The sequence below is a fragment of the Macaca nemestrina genome, chromosome 17, assembly GCF_043159975.1.
Source record: "Macaca nemestrina isolate mMacNem1 chromosome 17, mMacNem.hap1, whole genome shotgun sequence".
In the NCBI taxonomy this organism is placed as follows: Eukaryota; Metazoa; Chordata; class Mammalia; order Primates; family Cercopithecidae; genus Macaca; species Macaca nemestrina.
In genome coordinates this window covers 36,381,247-36,399,310 of record NC_092141.1, presented here as the reverse complement: position 1 = coordinate 36,399,310, position 18,064 = coordinate 36,381,247, and the positions used below count along the sequence as shown (strand labels likewise).

The window sequence follows — 18,064 nt, the reverse complement described above, 5'->3', positions numbered from 1 at the left end:
GTTAAATACGGTTAATGACTAGGAGATGGTACACCTACTGAGGGTAATAACCAAGCTTAAGGGCAGAGAAATTAGGCAATATTTATTTATTTATAAATTTAACAAATTTGACCAAGAAAAAGATTATGGAACTGGACAGCATTCTAGACCAAAGATGGTTCACAATGGCCCTACTTTCAAAGTGGTGAGCTATATTTATAACCAGAAAACAGGTGAAATAGGCAATATTTAATTCACTGATCTTATCAGTTGAGTTTTTTAATTAAAATTTTTATTTTTGCTTTAAATTTTTTTTTTAACTTTTAGGTTGTGGGGTACATGTGCAAGTTGGTTATATAGGTAAACTTGTGTCATAGGGGTTCACTGTACATATTATTTCGTCACCCAGGTACCAAGTCTAGTATCCAATAGTTACTTTTTCTGATCCTGAGAGAGGTCTTTGTAACAAGATTCTGTGAAAGGAGAGTAAGAACATGGCGTTGATGATGTGAAGTGAGGTTTTGTGGGAGTGGCGTTGCAGAAAACCTCCTATATGAGAGGAATGCACAATTCTTTTTTTTTTTTTTTGAGACTGAGTTTCGCTCTTGTTGCTCAGGCTGGAGTGCAGTGGCACAATCTCGGCTCACCGCAACCTCCGCCTCCCAGGTTCAAGTGATTCTCCTGCGTCAGCCTCCCGAGTAGCTGGGATTACAGGCATGTGCCACCACGCCCAGCTAATTTTGTATTTTTAGTAGAGATGGGTTTTCTCCATGTTGGTCAGGCTGGTCTCGAACTCCTGACCTCAGTTGATCTGCCCGCCTCAGCCTCCCAAAGTGCTGGGATTACAAGCATGAGCCACCGCGCCCGGCCTGCACAATTCTTAAATTACCTTCAAATGGTCTTCTGAGTTGGAGGATTGATAATGTCCAGAAGTTCAGGGCATCTGGTCGCTTAAGCCTATTTAGATTAAGAGGGAATTGGCTGGGTGCACTGGCTCATGCCTGTAATCTCAGCACTTTGGGAGTCTGAGGGGGCCAATCACTTGAGGCCAGGAGTTCAAGACCAGCCTGGCTAACATGGTGAAGCTTGTCTCTACTAAAAATACAAAAATTAGCCAGGTGTGGTGGTGCATGCCTGTAATCCCAACTACCTGTGAGGCTGAGGCACAAGAATCACTTGAACCCGGGAAGTAGAGGTTGCAGTGAGCCAACATTGCACCACTGCACTCCAGCCTGGGCGACAGAGTGAGACTCTATCTCAAAAAAAAAAAAAAAAAAAAATGAGGGAAGAGGAGGCCAATTACAAAAGACCACATATTGTATGCAAAATGTCCAGATAGGCAAATCCGTAGAGAAAAAAAATTAGCGGTTGCCTAGGGCTGGGGGTAGGAGAAAGTGGGGAGTGACTGCTAATGGGTATGTGGTGTCTTATTGGGATGATCAAAATGTTTGGCAGGCTCGTGGCTCACGCCTGTAATCCCAGCACTTTGGTAGGCCAAGGTGGGCAGATCACGAGGTCAGGAGTTTGAGACCAGCCTGGCAAACTAGCAAAAACCAGTCTCTACTAAAAATACAAGAAAAAAAAAAAAAGCCAGGCGTGGTGGCCGACACCTGTAATCCCAGCTACTCGGGAGGCTGAGGCAGGAGAATCGCTTGAACCCAGGAGGCTTGAACCCAGGAGGTTGCAGTGAGCCGAGATGCACCACAGCACTCCAGCCTGGGCAACAGAGCAAGTCTCCGTCTCGGGGAAAAAAAAAAAAAAAAAAAAAAATCTAAAATTGATTGTGGTGAGGGTAGTACAACTCTGTAAATATATAACAAAAATTAATTCTGCACTTTAATGGGTAACTTTTATGGTATGTGGATATGTTAGTAAAGCTGTTTAAAAAGGCAGTTGGAGCTTTTTTGAGATTCCAAAGTCATTATCTTTACACTTCATGATGTTCCTGAATCATGACAAGCCAAAAGTATAAAAGAAAGTGAAGCTGGGCACAGTGGCTCATGCCTATAATCTCAACATTTTGGGAAGCCGAGGCAGGAGGATCACTTGAGTCTAGCAGTTTAAGGCTGCAGTGAGTTATGATCAAGCCATTGCACTCCAGCCTGGGGGACAGAGCGAGACCCCGTCACTTAAAAAAATAAAAAAGAAAGCAAAGGAAAGAAAGTGGTCTGGATGGTCTACACTGTGCAGTGTCATTGTTACCTATGAACTGTGAGGAAAGAGCCAATAACAAATTCAGTTAATCGAGTCCAAGCTTCTGAAGCATATGTAAATATAATAAATCTATTAACAGTGAAATAAATGGATTTATATATAAATCTGTATCTAACCTTTGTCAGGTATAAATAACATCTTCCTCACTCAAACTATAAGCTCCTAAGGTTGAAGGACAGTATTTTACTTGAATGATTATTTAATAAATTTAACCAATCTGGCTTGTTGGCTGCAAATTTTAAAGTAGTTTTCAAAAGACTGACAGCATGGTCATTAGCCTAGTAAGAAAGCTGGAAAGTGTGAGTGAGATTTCTAGGGTGCTGGCAAGGGCAATAAACCAGAAATTAGGTGCTAGGTCCGCTCTGCCTCTTATACCCATTGTGAAGTGAGCAACTCATTTATAAAATAAAATGGAGATAATATCAGGACTACCCACTTTAGAGATATTTGGAAGAATCAGATAAGCTAGTATGTGAAAATACTTCAAGTTAAAGTGCCATGCAAATGTATGATATTTGTTATCAAGCTAGAAGTCATTTAGTTAATTTGATTTCCAGGATAATGGTTACAAACATAGCATTCTGCAAAATCTTTCCTTCCTTGCTCCCTAAAATGCCATTTGTATTCACAATGAACTCTGTAAACTTGTTCTGAAGCCATCAGGATATGTGGTTATCAGTTTAATATCTTCAAGAACATTGTTTCTTGAAATGTTGCTGTGAATGCCCTAAAAAGCCCTCTTCCAAATATGAAACAGGGATATAGGTTAAAACCGGCATGTGATCATCCTAGAGAGGAGGACTGGTAATAACACCACCCTCTTATCAGAAAAGGTTAAAAAGGGACAGCCAATCTCAAATTATAAGATATTTGGACACATCACATTTTGTCAATCTAATAAAGAAAATAAAGTTTAATTTCCCAAAATGTTATTAAAACTGGACTCTTGTCATCAGATATCTTATTGCAAAGATGAAATCTCACCACAGAGCAGTAAAGTTCGTCACAAAAACAAGCTTTAAACAAATATAAATTCTTTTTGCCCTTCTTAAACTGAAGAGGTTTTTATCATTTAAAAAGTGTCTTCTTTTTTCCATGAGTCATGGACATTTTCCCACAAGAATTTATGTTCATTAAAATCACTTTTGAGTACCCCATAAATATGTACACCTACTATGTACCCACAAAAATTAAAAATTAATAAGTTAAAAATGACTTGAGTTGTTAAGGCAAGAGTAGGGGGGCAGAGAGAGGGAAGAGGTGATGCTATAAGTCTTTGAAAAATTAGAAAAACAATTCTCAGTCCATTTCTTAAAAATCTTTATTATTTGGTATTCTTTTGGTTTATCTTTATTATTTGGTATTCTGTTTGGTATTCTTGTTTTCTAAATCCTCAGTTGTTACTTTGCACCTTGTAAGAATGAAAAATAACTACTCAATCAACCATAACAGTTCCACAGCAGATACAAAGCTCAAACTGAAAGGAAGCTTTCAAATATATTCTATAACATACTTGAATACACTTGGCTATGGCTACCTTCGCTGGATATTTTTTGGCTAAATTTCTTCTTAGGTACCACTTTTGGGTTTAGAAAGTGCTGAGATAAATGTTAGGAGCAGAAGACGTTTATCGGTACCCCTTTCCAATGGAAAATATTTTATAGTTAACAAACAAAACTGAACATGAACAAAGGATCCTAAATACAGTACCAATTCCATTATCATTCATTATCACTTATCTTGCAAACCTTCCCCTGGCATTTTTGCATACATATAATTGTCAGTCTTGGAGGGCAACGGGGGTGTAATAGAACTATTTAGTTTTTTGGTTATCTTCGTGAGAGCTGAACAGATGTGTATCCAGTGGTATAGATGTTCAATGACAACATTACCAAATTTCCATACTTCGGTTCGGGAATGACCTGCATCAGGAAGAAAAAAGTAAGAGTGGATAGTTTTACACTTCACTATTAAGATGATAAGTTCCAGTATTATGATTAAAGTTCATTAGATATGTTTTGAGTCAAAACCAAGCAGAATCTTGTATTTACAGGATTATGGATAAATTTTGGTGTAGTCATACAATGGAATACTTGACAGCAGTTAACAAAGAATTAGTTATTTGTATTCATGAATAAATCTCAAAATATTCAATAGAAAAAGTAAGTTATAGAATAATATGTACTTTTGGACACAAACAGTTTTAAAACCTGCAAGATAGTATTATATTATTTATGGATTCATTAGCATATGGTAAAAATAGGACATCATGCATGAAACTAATACCAAATTCATGATAGTATTATCTCTAGGGAAAGACAAGAAGACAGTGGGATCGAGGAAGGATAGGAATCCTTAACTGTTCTTCTAATGTTTTCTTTAGAAAGTCTAACTGAAACACAGTGTTAAGGTTGGATATAGAATATAGCTTCATAATGACTATGCAGGTGTTATTCTCTATACTTGCATGTTTGAAATGTTTTCTAATTAAAAATTATTTAAAGCTATGTAGTAACTGCACACCATTATATGTTTTAAGTTTTTAAAATTGAAAACTGTTAAACCGTCATTCATAAAAGTTGCTTTTTCCCAGGAGTCAGTGACTAATATTCAAATAGAATGGTCCAATGGAAAGACTATATAGAGTTGAACAGATGTGGGTTCTGTCCAATGGAAAGACTATCTAGAGTTTAACAGATCTTGGCTCTACACCAATGAGTTTTGTCACTTAACTGCTCTGAGCCTCAGTTTCTTCTCCCATAAAACAAAATTGGAAGAATTGTTTTTTCTTTTGAGACAGGGTCTTGCCCTGTTGCCCAGGCTGAAGTGCAGTGGCATGATCATGGCTCACTGCAGCCTCGACCTCCCATGCTCAGGTGATCCTCCCACTTCAGTCTCCCAAGTAGCTGGGACCAGAGGCTGAGAAAATATTTGTGAAGATCTGTCCCAGAGTAGTTGCTCAAAAATATTAACTATTAGCTGGGTGCGGTGACTCACACCTGTAATCCCAGCACACTGGGAGGCAGAGGTGGGTGGATCACTTGAGGTCAGGAGTTCGAGATCAGCCTGGCCAACATGGTGAAACCCCATCTCTACTAAAAATACAAAAATTAGCCAGGTGTGGTGGTGGGCACCTGTGATCCCAGCTACTCGGGAAGCTGAGGCAGGAGAATCGCTTGAACCTGGGAAGTGGAGATTGCAGTGAACTGACATTGTGCCACTGCATACCAGCCTGGGTGGCAGAGTGAGACTCCATTTCAAATAATAATAATAATAATAATAACTACCCCCTTTCTTTCAGGTGCCTCTCACCCACAAGTCTGTTTTATTCATTTCTGTTATTCCTAGTGACTAACTCACTGCCTAACCCAATACATGTTTGCTGATTTGAGTAAACCATTTAGTTATAATTGAGTTCAAGCTTTATTATTTATTTATAATTATAAATAATTTATTCATTAATAATTATAAATAAATAATTTATTCATTATCTTTAATCATAGAGACGGAGTATTGTTATGTTGCCCAGGCTAGTCTTGAACTTCTGGCCTCAAGCAATCCTCCCACCTAGGCCTCCTAAAGTGCTGGGATTACAGGCATGAGCCCCTGCACCTGGCTTTTTTTTTTTAATTGAGCAAAAACTTTTAAATATCAAGTCTTCCATCCAATAGCTTATTAACAGTAATGGCAATGATCTATTAGAATTGCTAAGCAGAACATATTTTATTTTGTCTTTTTTTTTTTTTTTTTGAGACGGAGTCTCGCTCTGTCGCCCAGGCTGGAGTGCAGTGGCGCGATCTCGGCTCATTGCAAGCTCCGCCTCCCGGGTTCACGCCATTCTCCTGCCTCAGCCTCCCGAGTAGCTGGGACTACAGGCGCCCACAACCGCGCCCGGCTAATTTTTTGTATTTTTAGTAGAGACGGGGTTTCACCGTGGTCTCGATCTCCTGACCTTGTGATCCGCCCGCCTCGGCCTCCCAAAGTGCTGGGATTACAGGCGTGAACCACCGCGCCCGGCATTTTCTTGTCTTTTATCAACACAAAGGAACAAGATTCTCTGAATTAGGTTTAGCTGCCCTATGGTTTGGAAGGAACTACACAACAAAAGGTATACTACGGGATAGGAAAGGCACATAAAATGTGGAAAACATTCACAAGTCTCAATTTTTATTTGAAGCTGACTTTAAAACGTGGATCCAATTAATTTTCTAAAATGCTCTGTTTTAACACACACATACGCTCACACGCACACCACCCTGGCATTGTCTTTTCTCATTCAGTTGTAAGTCTTCAATAAATGTTAAACTGAAACATTAAATTAAGGAATAATGAATTAGGTTTTTCAAATACTAAACGTCTTTCCAGATTATAGCTCAGTAACATTAGAGAGAATTAGGAATAAAAACAAAAACAGGTGCTGTTCATGAGATCACACTCAAAATACCTGATTCATTTTATGGGCAACACTAGACCAATCGACATACGTACTTAAAATATTGAAGGTGCATTTGTTTTACAATTCTTTTTTCTTTTCTTTTTTTTTTTTTTTTTTTTGAGACGGAGTCTCGCTCTGTCGCCCAGGCTGGAGTGCAGTGGCCGGATCTCAGCTCACTGCAAGCTCCGCCTCCCGGGTTCCGGCCATTCTCCTGTCTCAGCCTCCTGAGTAGCTGGGACTACAGGCGCCCGCCACCTCGCCCGGCTAGTTTTTTGTATTTTTTTAGTAGAGACGGGGTTTCACCGTGTTAGCCAGGATGGTCTCGATCTCCTGACCTAGTGATCCGCCCGTCTCGGCCTCCCAAAGTGCTGGGATTACAGGCTTGAGCCACCGCGCCCGGCCTACAATTCTTTTTTCTTTTCTTTCTTTTTTTTTTTTTTTCTGAGATGGAGTCTCACTCTGTTGCCCAGGCTGGAGTGCAGTGGCACTTTGTGGGCTCACTGCAACCTCTATCTCCTGAGTTCAAGCAATTTTCCTGCTTCAGCCTTCCAAGTAGCTGGGATTACAGGCGCCTACCACCACGCCTGGCTAAGTTTTATATTTTTAGTAGAGACGGAGTTTCATCATGTTGGCCAGGCTGGTCTCGAACTCCTGACCTCAGATGATCTGCCCGCCTCAGCCTCCCAAAGTGCTGGGATTACAGGCATGAGCAACTGCGCCCGGCCAATTCATCTCTCTTTCTATGAATTAGTTTCCTGGAAACCCTACAAGGTAAATGATACAGGTTTCTAAAGATAGTCTTAATGTCTCAATGATACGAAGCTAAATAAAATAAAATTCAACCTAGGACACTCCTAAAAGTCCTAATTTTCGGAGACAGAACAGCTCTGCTGCTCCCCTCAGCTTTTCTTCCGCCCTTCCGTAATGCCCATGAAGAGCTCTGTTCCTTTGACCCCTGCCACAGTGTTCTTATCTGAACATCCACATGAGCAGACGCCCATCTGCAGCCATTATTAAGCTAGTCGCCATCTCCATGGTGATTCAACGACACGAGGATGGTGAGCGAGGTCGCTCTCTTTCACAAGACCCTGTTGCTTATTTCCTGTCTTATTGTTACCGAGACAGAAGCTCCGAAAGTGTCTGGACGGTGGTTCCTGTTTGATGCGTTAACGACCTGCTCTAATGATTCCTCTAATGAGCCTCCAGCGCTCCGCTGGGTTCCCTATTAACGGTTGAGTGCTACTGCCCTCTTGTGGTAGATGCATGCCAGATCTTTGCAGCTTGGCCCACGACAGACCCCACTCACACAGACTTAGTAATTTTTTCAAGCGGATAAACGCTTCTTTTACAACCATAGAAATAACGCTTTTTTTTTTTTTTTTTTGCTTTGCTTTGGAAAAGTGTATAGTAAATTATTTGAATACATCTAATGTATAGAGAATACTGGGTCGACCTTTGAGTCTATTTATGGACATTAGTTCAGAAACATGATATTTTTGTAGGTTCTAGTTTAATCAAACTTTTAATTACACGGTGAATTCATTATGCTGGAAACACTGGGCTATAGTAGGATATTTCTGAATTAAAACTCTATTTATGGATCTCTGCTTTTAACACTGGATTAATAAAATTAAATCTTTTGGGAATGATGGATAATTAGCATAGATGGGCAAAGCAAAAAGAAAGAAGTACTTAAGCTTCAAGTACAAAAGCTAAAATGTAACTGCTCCTTTCAACTAACAATCCAAGATCAGCTGCATTTTTGCTGTTCCTCTTCATTAGTTCTCTTAGTTTTCGTTCTCATTTCTATTGCTTCACATACCCCAAGTCACTCCTTAATATTACAGCCACACACAATGAACTGAAGGTCCCTGCAGCAATAGAAGGGTATATGTATGTAAATTTCCTTTCTTTTCTTTTTTAGACGGAGTTTTGCTCTTGTCATCCAGCCTGGAGTGCAATGGTGCGATCTTGGCTCACTGCAACCTCTGCCTCCCGGGTTCAAGCCATTCTCCTGCCTCAGCCTCCCAAGTAGTTGGGATTACAGGCTTGCACCACCAGACCTGGCTAATTTTTTTTGTATTATTAGCAGAGATGGTGTTTCACCACGTTGGCCAGGCTGGTCTTGAACTTCTGACTTCAAGTGATCCACCTGCCTTGGCCTCCCAAAATGCTGAGATTGCAGGCGTGAGCCACCGTGCCCGGTCAGGTATGCAAATTTCAATCAGTTTTTTTGTAGGCAGGAGAACTTACATCTGCCATGGCAATCAGGCACTTAATATGTCATTGTTAATTTAATGTGGTCCCAAAGGCACTGTAGGGTACTGCCTCCCAGATTTATCAGGAAAAATATCAGTGTTACATGGGGAGTTAAAAACACATTTTTCTCGAGTAATCAAAGTTTGGGGGGAAGTTTGTTCCAGGATGAATGCTGGAATCAGTTTCATTCCCATTGCAAGCATATTTCTGTACAATGTCACAAGCATAATTTCTATACAATATCACATAATTTCTGTACAATATCACATGTAGTGGCTTTTTTAATGATGTAGCTATAAATCAAGTCATGTGTAAATTGAAATCAATGCAAATTATATTTACAAAATTCATAGTTTAATGTAGTGGCCTCCAAGCTCTTTTGATCATGTACCTCTATCAGTAACAAACATTGAGCATGTTACCCCATATATATATATATATACATATATATATATAAATTATTTATTTTAAAACATTTTAAACAAAAAAGTAGAAATTAACAATGAGTTAAAAACATTATAAAGAAAAGTCCTTTGGTGGGGTGCAGTGGCTCACGCCTGTAATCCCAACACTTGGGAGGCCAAGGCAGGTGGATTGCTTGAGTCCTGGAGTTCAAGACCAGCCTGGGCAACATGGTCTGTCTCTACAAAAAATACAAAAATTAGCCAGGCAAGGTGGTGTGGGCCTCTAGTGTCAGCTACTAGGGAGGCTCAGGTGGGAGGAGGGAGGATTACCTGAGCCTGAGAGGGAGAGGTTGCAGTAAGGCAAGATCGTGACACTGCACTTCAGCCTGGGTGACAGAGTGAGACCCTGTCTCCAAAAAAAGAAAGAAAGAAAAAAAGAAAAGTCCTTAGTCCTTTGGTATTTTTCTTTCTGTCTGTCTTTCAGTGTCTCAACAGAATCATCTTTGATATTTTTCTTGCACCCCAGAGATAGTTTTTAAAAAAATCTTCTGGGGTGCTTGCACTTAACTTTGGAGACCACCAAGTTAAAATATGAAAGAAATTGAATGAATAATGCTTTTCTAGATGATTAACATGCATTCAATTTTGCTACATCTGAAATTCCTACTAAGACTAATGTAAAGGAAAAGAAAGAAGAAAAGAAAAAGAAAAAGAAGACATAGGAACTGGGCGTGGTGACTCATGCCTGTAATCCCAGCTACTCAGGAGGCTGAGGCAGGAGAATCACCTAAGCCCAGGAGTTCAGGGTAACAGTGAGCCATGATCACACCACTGCACTCCAGCCTGGATGACAGAGACAGACCCTGCCTCTATAATTAATTAATTAATTAAAGAAGACATAAAACACAACGATAGAAAGATCAGGAAAAAAGAAACACCAATATTTAATTCCTATTCCTGTCCTCTCAAAGTCCCAACAACTTCCTCTCCCATCCTCACTCTGGCTGATGACTCTGCTTTGAGCTTCACTGTAAGATTGACACAAGCAGAAGGCAACTTCCGTAGACTCCCACCAGCACACCTACCCCTCACTCTCATCTGCACCTATGTTCTCTATCCTCTTGCTGTCTTACGCCAGTTCCTCCCTTGGTGCGGTAGATCCAGGGTAGTCAAGTAATTCATTGTCCAAATTGGTACACTTGAGAGAGAGAGGATGCTAACTGGAGAAGTCACCAGAACAACAAGCAAAAACTTGGGCTGTTCCAAGGTAAATATAGAATGTATGGTTACTCTAACAACAGCCCATCCTCTCTCACGTGCTTGAGGACATTGCTACAGGAATTCTCTATCTTCAACATTGTTAACTTCTTGCTCTCTACAGGATTTCCCATCAGAATCAAACCTACTGTTATCTTTCCCATCTGAGAAACAAAACAAAACTTTGACCCCATTGTCTCCTCCAGTTACCACACCATTTCTTTGCTCCCCTTTGTGGCAAAACATTCAGAATTGTCTCTACTCAGTGTTCCCACCGAGACTTTCCTCCCTTTGCTAATCATCTATTCACCAACCAGTCTCGATTTTGTATCTCCAGCTTAGACCTTTCTCCAAAACTCCAGATTTATTTAACCATCTACATATTCACATCTCTACTTCCATATCTAATAGATATCTCAAACTCAGCATGTCAAAATCTGAACACTTCATCTCCCCCGACCAAAGCCTGCTCCACCTACATGTTCTCCATCTCAGCTAATGGTAACTCCATCCTTCCAAACCCTGAAGTCAGTCTTGGCTCCTCTGTTTCTTTCTCATTTCACACTCAAACTGTCAAGATATATTTTGACTCTGCCTCTCAAATATATATAATATGACAACTTTTCACCATTTCCACTGGTACATTCCTCATCTCTCATCCGGATTCCTGCAACAGCTCCTCTAGTTGGTCTCTCTGCATCTCTTCTTGACCTCCAAAGTGTCTTCTAATTATAGAAGCAGGGCGATCCTTTTAAAACACAGGTCATATCATTCCTCTGCTGAAAACCTTGCAATGGCTCTACTTCACTGGGTGTTGTGGCTCATGCCTGTAATCCCACACTTTGGAGGATAAGGCAGGAGGATCACCACAAGCCATAAAATCAAGACATTATGATAGTCTTCAAGACCTTAATTGATTCAGTCCTCCATTACCTCCTGAACTCATCTCCTTACTTACCTCCCGTTCTCTGACCCTGCTGCTGACACAGTGGCCTTCTTGTTGCTATTTGAACACACTGGTTGTTCCTGCCTTAGGGCCTTTGCTTTGGCTGTTTTCTCTGCCTGGAATACTCTTTTTCTTTTCTTAGGATACAATATCATCAAGCAACACCTGGAATATTCCTTCTACATTCATATGGATGATTCCCTCGCTTCCTTCACATCTTTGCTTAAATCTCACTTTTTTTTTTTTTTTTTTTTTTTTTTTTTTTTTTTTTTTGAGACGGAGTCTCACTTTGTCACCCAGGTTGGAGCGCAGTGGCGTGATCTTGGTTCACTGCAACCTCCGCCTCCTGGGTTGGAACAGTTCTCCTGCCTCAGCCTCCTGAGTAGCTGGGATGACAGGTGCCTGCCACCATGCCCAGCTAATTTTTGTATTTTTAGTAGAGATGGGGTTTTGCATGTTGGCCAGGCTGGTCTTGAACTCCCGACCTCAGGTGAGCCATCCACCTCAGCCTCTCAAGAGTGCTGGAATTACAGGCATGAGCCACCGCGCCCAGCCTAAATCTCACCTTCTTGATAAGGCCTACCTGACTTCTCTATTTAAATTTTCAGCCCATGCCTCCTCCCTGCCTCCCACCTTTGCATCCACCGCCTTACTCTACTTTGCTTTTCTCCCCCATAGCACTTATTTTCTACCATAGTATATAATTTATTACGTTTATTGCTTATCCTCTGCTCTCCCCTTTAGAATGTAAGCTTCTTGAGGGCAGGAATCTTGGTCTATGTCATTCACTACTGTACCCTAGGAACCTAGAACAGGGCCTGTCACATGGAGAGCACTGAGATAATTTTAGTTGAGTGAAAGACAGAACAACAAAATTTGAGAAATATAAAGCAGGTGAAGAAGTGGTAGCAGACAGGAGAAAAGTGGAATCCTAAATCAGCAGTGGAGAAAACCTAGAACCAACCTTCTATATATCCCAGAATCCTCAAAGGGTTCAGAAGGGTTTGTTGAAGTTGTTTAGGAAAAAGGAGAGAAAATATAGGGATTTTTAAGACTAAATCTGGGAGATCCAATGTCTGAATAATAGGAATCCCAAAGAGTGAATACAGAAAAAAGAGGGCAGGGCCACCACCAGCGTTATAGGTCCCCTTGGTGTAAAGGTGAGGAAAACACACCTACTGTGAGGGAATGCATCCTGTGGGCACAGAGCTTGGTGAATGAAAAAGATGCTCCTCCTCCAAGCAGATGTAGCTTCAGGTTAAGGCACACAGTCTAGTGAATGGAATCCGGGATACATTTTGGCCCCCACCCACCTCCTTAGCAGAGCACCTTTGTGCAGTGTACAAATTGCACAGCTGTAAGTAGCAGTCTTCATGCCATGGAGGAAATCATCCAGCACTTAACAACCTAGATTTCACAATTGAAAAAAGCCCAGCCAGTACACTGATCAAATGATGAAAACAGACCCATAAAAAGGCATATCATTATGAAATTTTTGCAACTTTGGGGATGAAGGGATGATTCTACAGCTTCTGGAGAGAGATAAAAAAAGGTCACACCGATTTAGAAAGGCTTCAGACTCCTTAACAGCAACCTTTGCCTTTTTTTTTTTTTAAGAGATTAAGTCTCACTTTGTTGCCCAGACTGGAGTGCAGTGGCATGATCATAGCCCACTGCAGCCTTAACTGGGTTCAGCTTCTTGAGTAGCTGGAACTACAGGCATGTGCCACCACACTTGGCAAAGTTTTTCATTTTTTTTTGTGGGGACAGGGTCTCACTATGTTGCCCAGGCTGTCAACAGCAATCTTTAAAGTTGGATGACAATGGAGTCTTTTCCACAAAAAGTTAAACATAGAGTTACCATATGTTTGCACTCCAAAGGTATATACACAAGAGAGCTGAAAATACATGTTTACACAAAAACTTACAAACAAATGTTAATGGAGAAATAATTTCAGTAGCCAAAAAGTGGGAACAACCTACAGGTGCATCAACTGATGGGTGAATAAACAGAATGTGTTCTATCATAGAATATTATTCAGCCACACACACAAAAATGAAGTACTGATACAAGCTAGAACATAGATGGACCTTGAAAACATTATGCTGGGTGAAAGAAGCCAGATACAAAAGGTTACGTATTGTGTGATTCCATTTACATGAAATGTCCAGAATAGGCAAATCCGTAGAGACAGAAAGCAGATGAGTGGCTCCCAGGAGCTAGAGGGAGAGGAAAGAAGGAGTGACTGCTAATGGGTACAGCGTTTCTATTGGGGTGATGAAAATGTTTTAAAATTAGATAGTGGTGATAATTGCACAATCTGGGATATATATTCAAAACCACTAAATTCTACACTTTAAAATGTACAAAGAGTGAAATTTATGGCATGTGAATTATGTCTCAGTTTTTTAAAAAGACAGTGGAAAGCCAGGTGCGGTGGCAGCACTCCTGTAGTACTGTAGTAGCTACTTGGGAGGCTGAGGTGGAAGGATAGCTTAAGCCCAGGAGTTTTTTTTTTATTTTTCTGTAGACAGGGTCTCGTTCTGTGGCCAGGCTGGAGTGCAGTGGTGCAAACATGGCTCACTGCAGCCTCAACCTGCTGGGTTCAAGCGATCCTCCCATCTCAGCTCTCCTGAGTAGCTGGAACTACAGGCACATGCCACTACTCCCAGCTTTTTTTTTTTTTTTTTCAAGTTTTTTGTAGAGACAGGGTCTCACTATGTTGCCCAAGCTGGTCTTGAACTCCTGGGCTCAAGCAATCGGCCCAACTCAGCCTCCCAAAGTGCTGGGATTACAGGCATGAGCCACTGTGCCTGGCAAACCCTGGAGTTTTGAGTCCAGCCTGGGCAATACAGCAAGACCCCGTCTGTTAAAAATATATAAAACCTGGCCAGACACGGAGGCTCACGCCTGTAATCCCAGCACTTTGGGAGGCTGAGATGGGTGGATCACCTGAGGTCAAGAGTTCGAAACCAGCCTGGCCGACATGGTAAAACCCCATCTGTACTACAAATCCAAAAAAAATAGCAAGGCGTGGTGGCAGGCGCCTGTAATCCCAGCTACTCAGGAGGCTGAGGTAGGAGAATTGCTAGAACCCTGGGGGTGGAGGTTGCAGTGAGCCAAGATCACACCACTGCACTCCAGCCTGGGTGACAGAGTAAGACTATATCTAAAAAAAAAAAAAGTATATATATAAAAAATATATATTTATTAAAAATATTATTTTAATTATCTATTTTATTTATATATAATTTATTATATATTTTTATTTATATATTTTATTATTTATTTATAGATTAAACAATATGTATTTTATTTAAAATATATATAAATAAAAATGTAAAAAGACAATAGAGCAATGTCTTCAAAATTATCTTCCACAGCAAAGTAGAAATCAAGTGTGAGGACTGAATAAAAACATCTTCAAAAACGAAAGGTCTCAAAAAATTTACCACTTACACACTCTTTCTCAGAAAACTACCGGAGACATGTTACCTGAAAACAAGGGACTAGACCAAGAATGACGAAGAGAATGGCAAATTAAATTCCTACAATAGGGGCGAAGTGAATCTCAGGAAGGCAGCTGAGTAGCAGATCTGGGGGCAGGGGAAAGACTTTAGATAGAAAGAATTGAGGCCTGGGTATGGTGGCTCACGTCTGTAATCCCAGCACTTTGGGAGGCCGAGGCGGGAGAATCCCTTGAGGTCAGGAGTTCAAGACTAGCCTGGTAATATAGTGAGACCCCCACCTCTACAAAAATAAACAAAATTAGTTGGGCCTGATGGCACACGCCTATAGTCCCAGCTACTTGGAAATCTGAGCCAGGAGGATTGCTTGAACCAGGGAGGTTGAGGCTGCAGTGAGCTGTGATTGTGGCACTGCACTCCAGCCTGGGTGATAGAGTGAGGCCCTGTCTCAAAACACAAAACAAAACAAAACAAAAACAGAGGAATTGAGATCTCTAGAAGAGATGGCTTTGGGAAAAGAAAATAAATTAGACCTAATAAATTACCTGATAGAACTATCTTATGGGAGAGACAAACGGAAGGGGTGGGAATTATCAAGAACTACAAATAAAACTAAGAAAGTTTAAAAATAAAAGACAGGCTGGGCGTGGTGGCTCAAGCCTGTAATCCCAGCACTTTGGGAGGCTGAGATGGGCGGATCACGAAGTCAGGAGATCGAGACCATCCTGGCTAACCCAGTGAAACCCCGTCTCTACTAAAAAATACAAAAAAAGCTAGCCGGGCGAGGTGGCAGGCACCTGTAGTCCCAGCTACTTGGGAGGCTGAAGCAGGAGAATGGCATAAACCCAGGAGGCGGAGCTTACAGTGAGCTGAGATCCGGCCACTGCACTCCAGCCTGGGTGACAGAGTGAGACTCCGTCTCAAAAAAATAAAAATAAAAAATAAAATAAAATAAAAGACAATTATTTACTTCAGGAAAAACAAAAAAGATGAGGAATCAAAATATGCTACAATCCTCAGGTGTGTATAATATTTGCATAGGCAAAATCATGTAAACATTGCATCTTTATTTAACCCCAAATTATAAATACAACTATATTGGGAGGATGGGGTAAGAGAATAGTGGCATAACAGAACGAAATCTTCATTTTTAATCAGAGGAAATTGACTGATAAGGTTTAAAATTGATGAATCAAAAGATAGCAATATGTGCATAATAGAAATAGATGTGCAAATGCCAAGAAGAAAGAGTGAAAGGACAAAACACGGTTGCCTCTGGCGAGGGGGACTGAAGAGAATGAAAGAGAAGATATAGGCTAGTGACTCTTTTTAGGCTTTTAGTTCTATGTGACCTTTTCAAGTACTTTAATAAAAAATTTAAAGCTGGCGCAGTGGCTCATGCCTGTAATCCCAGCACTTTGGGAGGCTGAGGCAGGCGATCATCTGAGCTCGGGAGTTTGAGATCAGTCCAACCAACATGGAGAAACCCTGTCTCTACTAAAAATACAAAATTAGCTGGGCATGGTGGCACATGCCTGTAATCCCAGCTACTTGGGAGGCTGAGGCAGGAGAATCGCTGGAACTCAGGAGGCGGAGGTTGTGGTGAGCCGAGATCGTGCCACTGCACTCCAGCCTGGGCCACAAGAGCGAAACTCTGTCTCAAAAAAAAAAAAAAAAAAAAGTGTATATATATAAAATATATATATATACATAAAATATCTATTTTATATATATATATATGCCTGTAATCCCAGCACTTTGGGAGCCGTGGTGGGTGCATCACCTGAGGTCAGGAGTTTGAGACCAGCCTGGCCAAGTGGTGCAACCCCGCCTCTACTAAAAATACAAAAATTAGCCAAGCGTGGTGGTGCACACCTATAGTCCCAGCTACTCAGGCAGGAGAATCTCTTGAACCTGGGAGGCAGAGATTGCAGTGAGCTGAGGTTGGGCCACTGCGCTCCAGCCTGAGTGACAGAGCAAGACTCCATCTCAAAAAAAAAAAAAAAATATATATATATATATATACACACACACACACACATACACACACACACACATATATATATATAAAATATTTATATCCTTTCAGGATAAAAGACAGTTTTAACAGCCACTAAAATTTTTAAAAAATGAGTATCAAATTAAATAGAAAACTGTTCTTATTAATTTCTACAGTCGGTGTCCACTATGTCACCCAGGCTGGAGTGCAGTGCTATTCACAGGCACCATCATTGTGCACTACAGCCTTGAACTTCTGGCCCCAAACAATCCTTGTGCCTCAGCTTCCTAAGTAGCTGGGACCACAGGTGCACGCCATCATGCTCTACTTCTCATCAAGTTCATTTTTAAAAGCCTTTAATCAGATATGAAAGTAGCAGTGATGTTATCTACACATGTAGAACTGTGTTTAGTTATTCCTCTTAATAACTACTGCTAGAAAACTTCAAAATTTAAATCACAAGAAGTGATAAGAAACATAAAGCGAGTGGCTGGTTTGATTTTCTTTTTTCCTCTGAATAACTTGGAACTGAAAAGGCAAGGGGTTTGCATGCATGGGAAATCAAAGCATTTCAGGCCTGAGATCTTTACCCAGCACAGAGTGTTATACCCTTCTCCGTGCATGGTGTGAGTACTTGTCTAATATCATAACTCGTAACTAAAAGGGCTTTTTAAGGGGCTCTTGCCAGGACAAAGGAAATCTGTTCTCAAGCGGAACTGATATTTCCTCCTCCATGGCCTAAAATCTGTGAGCAACTTGTAAATAAATGGCGCACTCTTAGCTCTCTATTAAACCCAAGTCTAGCTGTGATGGCAAGTTTTTTCCTATAAGAGGGAGCCAACAGCAATTTCCATTCAAGATGACTAAGTCCAAAAGACAGCAGAGAACTGTAATTGAATCCAAAGCAATGTTAGCACACAGAAGGTTTAAATGAATAGGACAGAACTATGTTCCTGTCGTCTGGTTGTCCATTTTGGCTTGACCCATTTAAAAGAAAAAGGCACGTCCTCAGAGTTGCAGATTCAGTGCTGTTTCCTACTTGTTACTTCTGGATTGTCGGTAGAATCATTCTACCAAGGTTCCTGTCAGGTCCTTAGCTGTGC

General features: G+C 40.8%; 1 protein-coding gene and 1 long non-coding RNA gene across 6 annotated transcripts in view; one reads left to right on the top strand and one right to left on the bottom strand.

Moving 5' to 3' along the window:
- Window positions 1-18,064, top strand: part of LOC139359508 (uncharacterized) — a 28,273-nt gene that overhangs the window by 5,096 nt on the left and 5,113 nt on the right. The window lies entirely within an intron of this gene.
- LOC105476745 (EF-hand calcium binding domain 5) overlaps window positions 3,497-18,064 on the bottom strand; it is a 177,873-nt gene continuing 163,305 nt past the window's right edge. For 4 of the 5 annotated variants that reach the window (XM_011732934.3, XM_011732922.3, XM_011732919.3 and 1 more), the window contains one exon: window positions 3,497-4,115. In XM_011732934.3, coding sequence (XP_011731236.2) covers window positions 3,925-4,115 — 191 coding nt within the window. In that variant the 3' untranslated portion in view covers window positions 3,497-3,924. The remainder of the gene's footprint in view (window positions 4,116-18,064) is intronic. The other variant, XR_011615568.1, reaches the window with a different exon arrangement.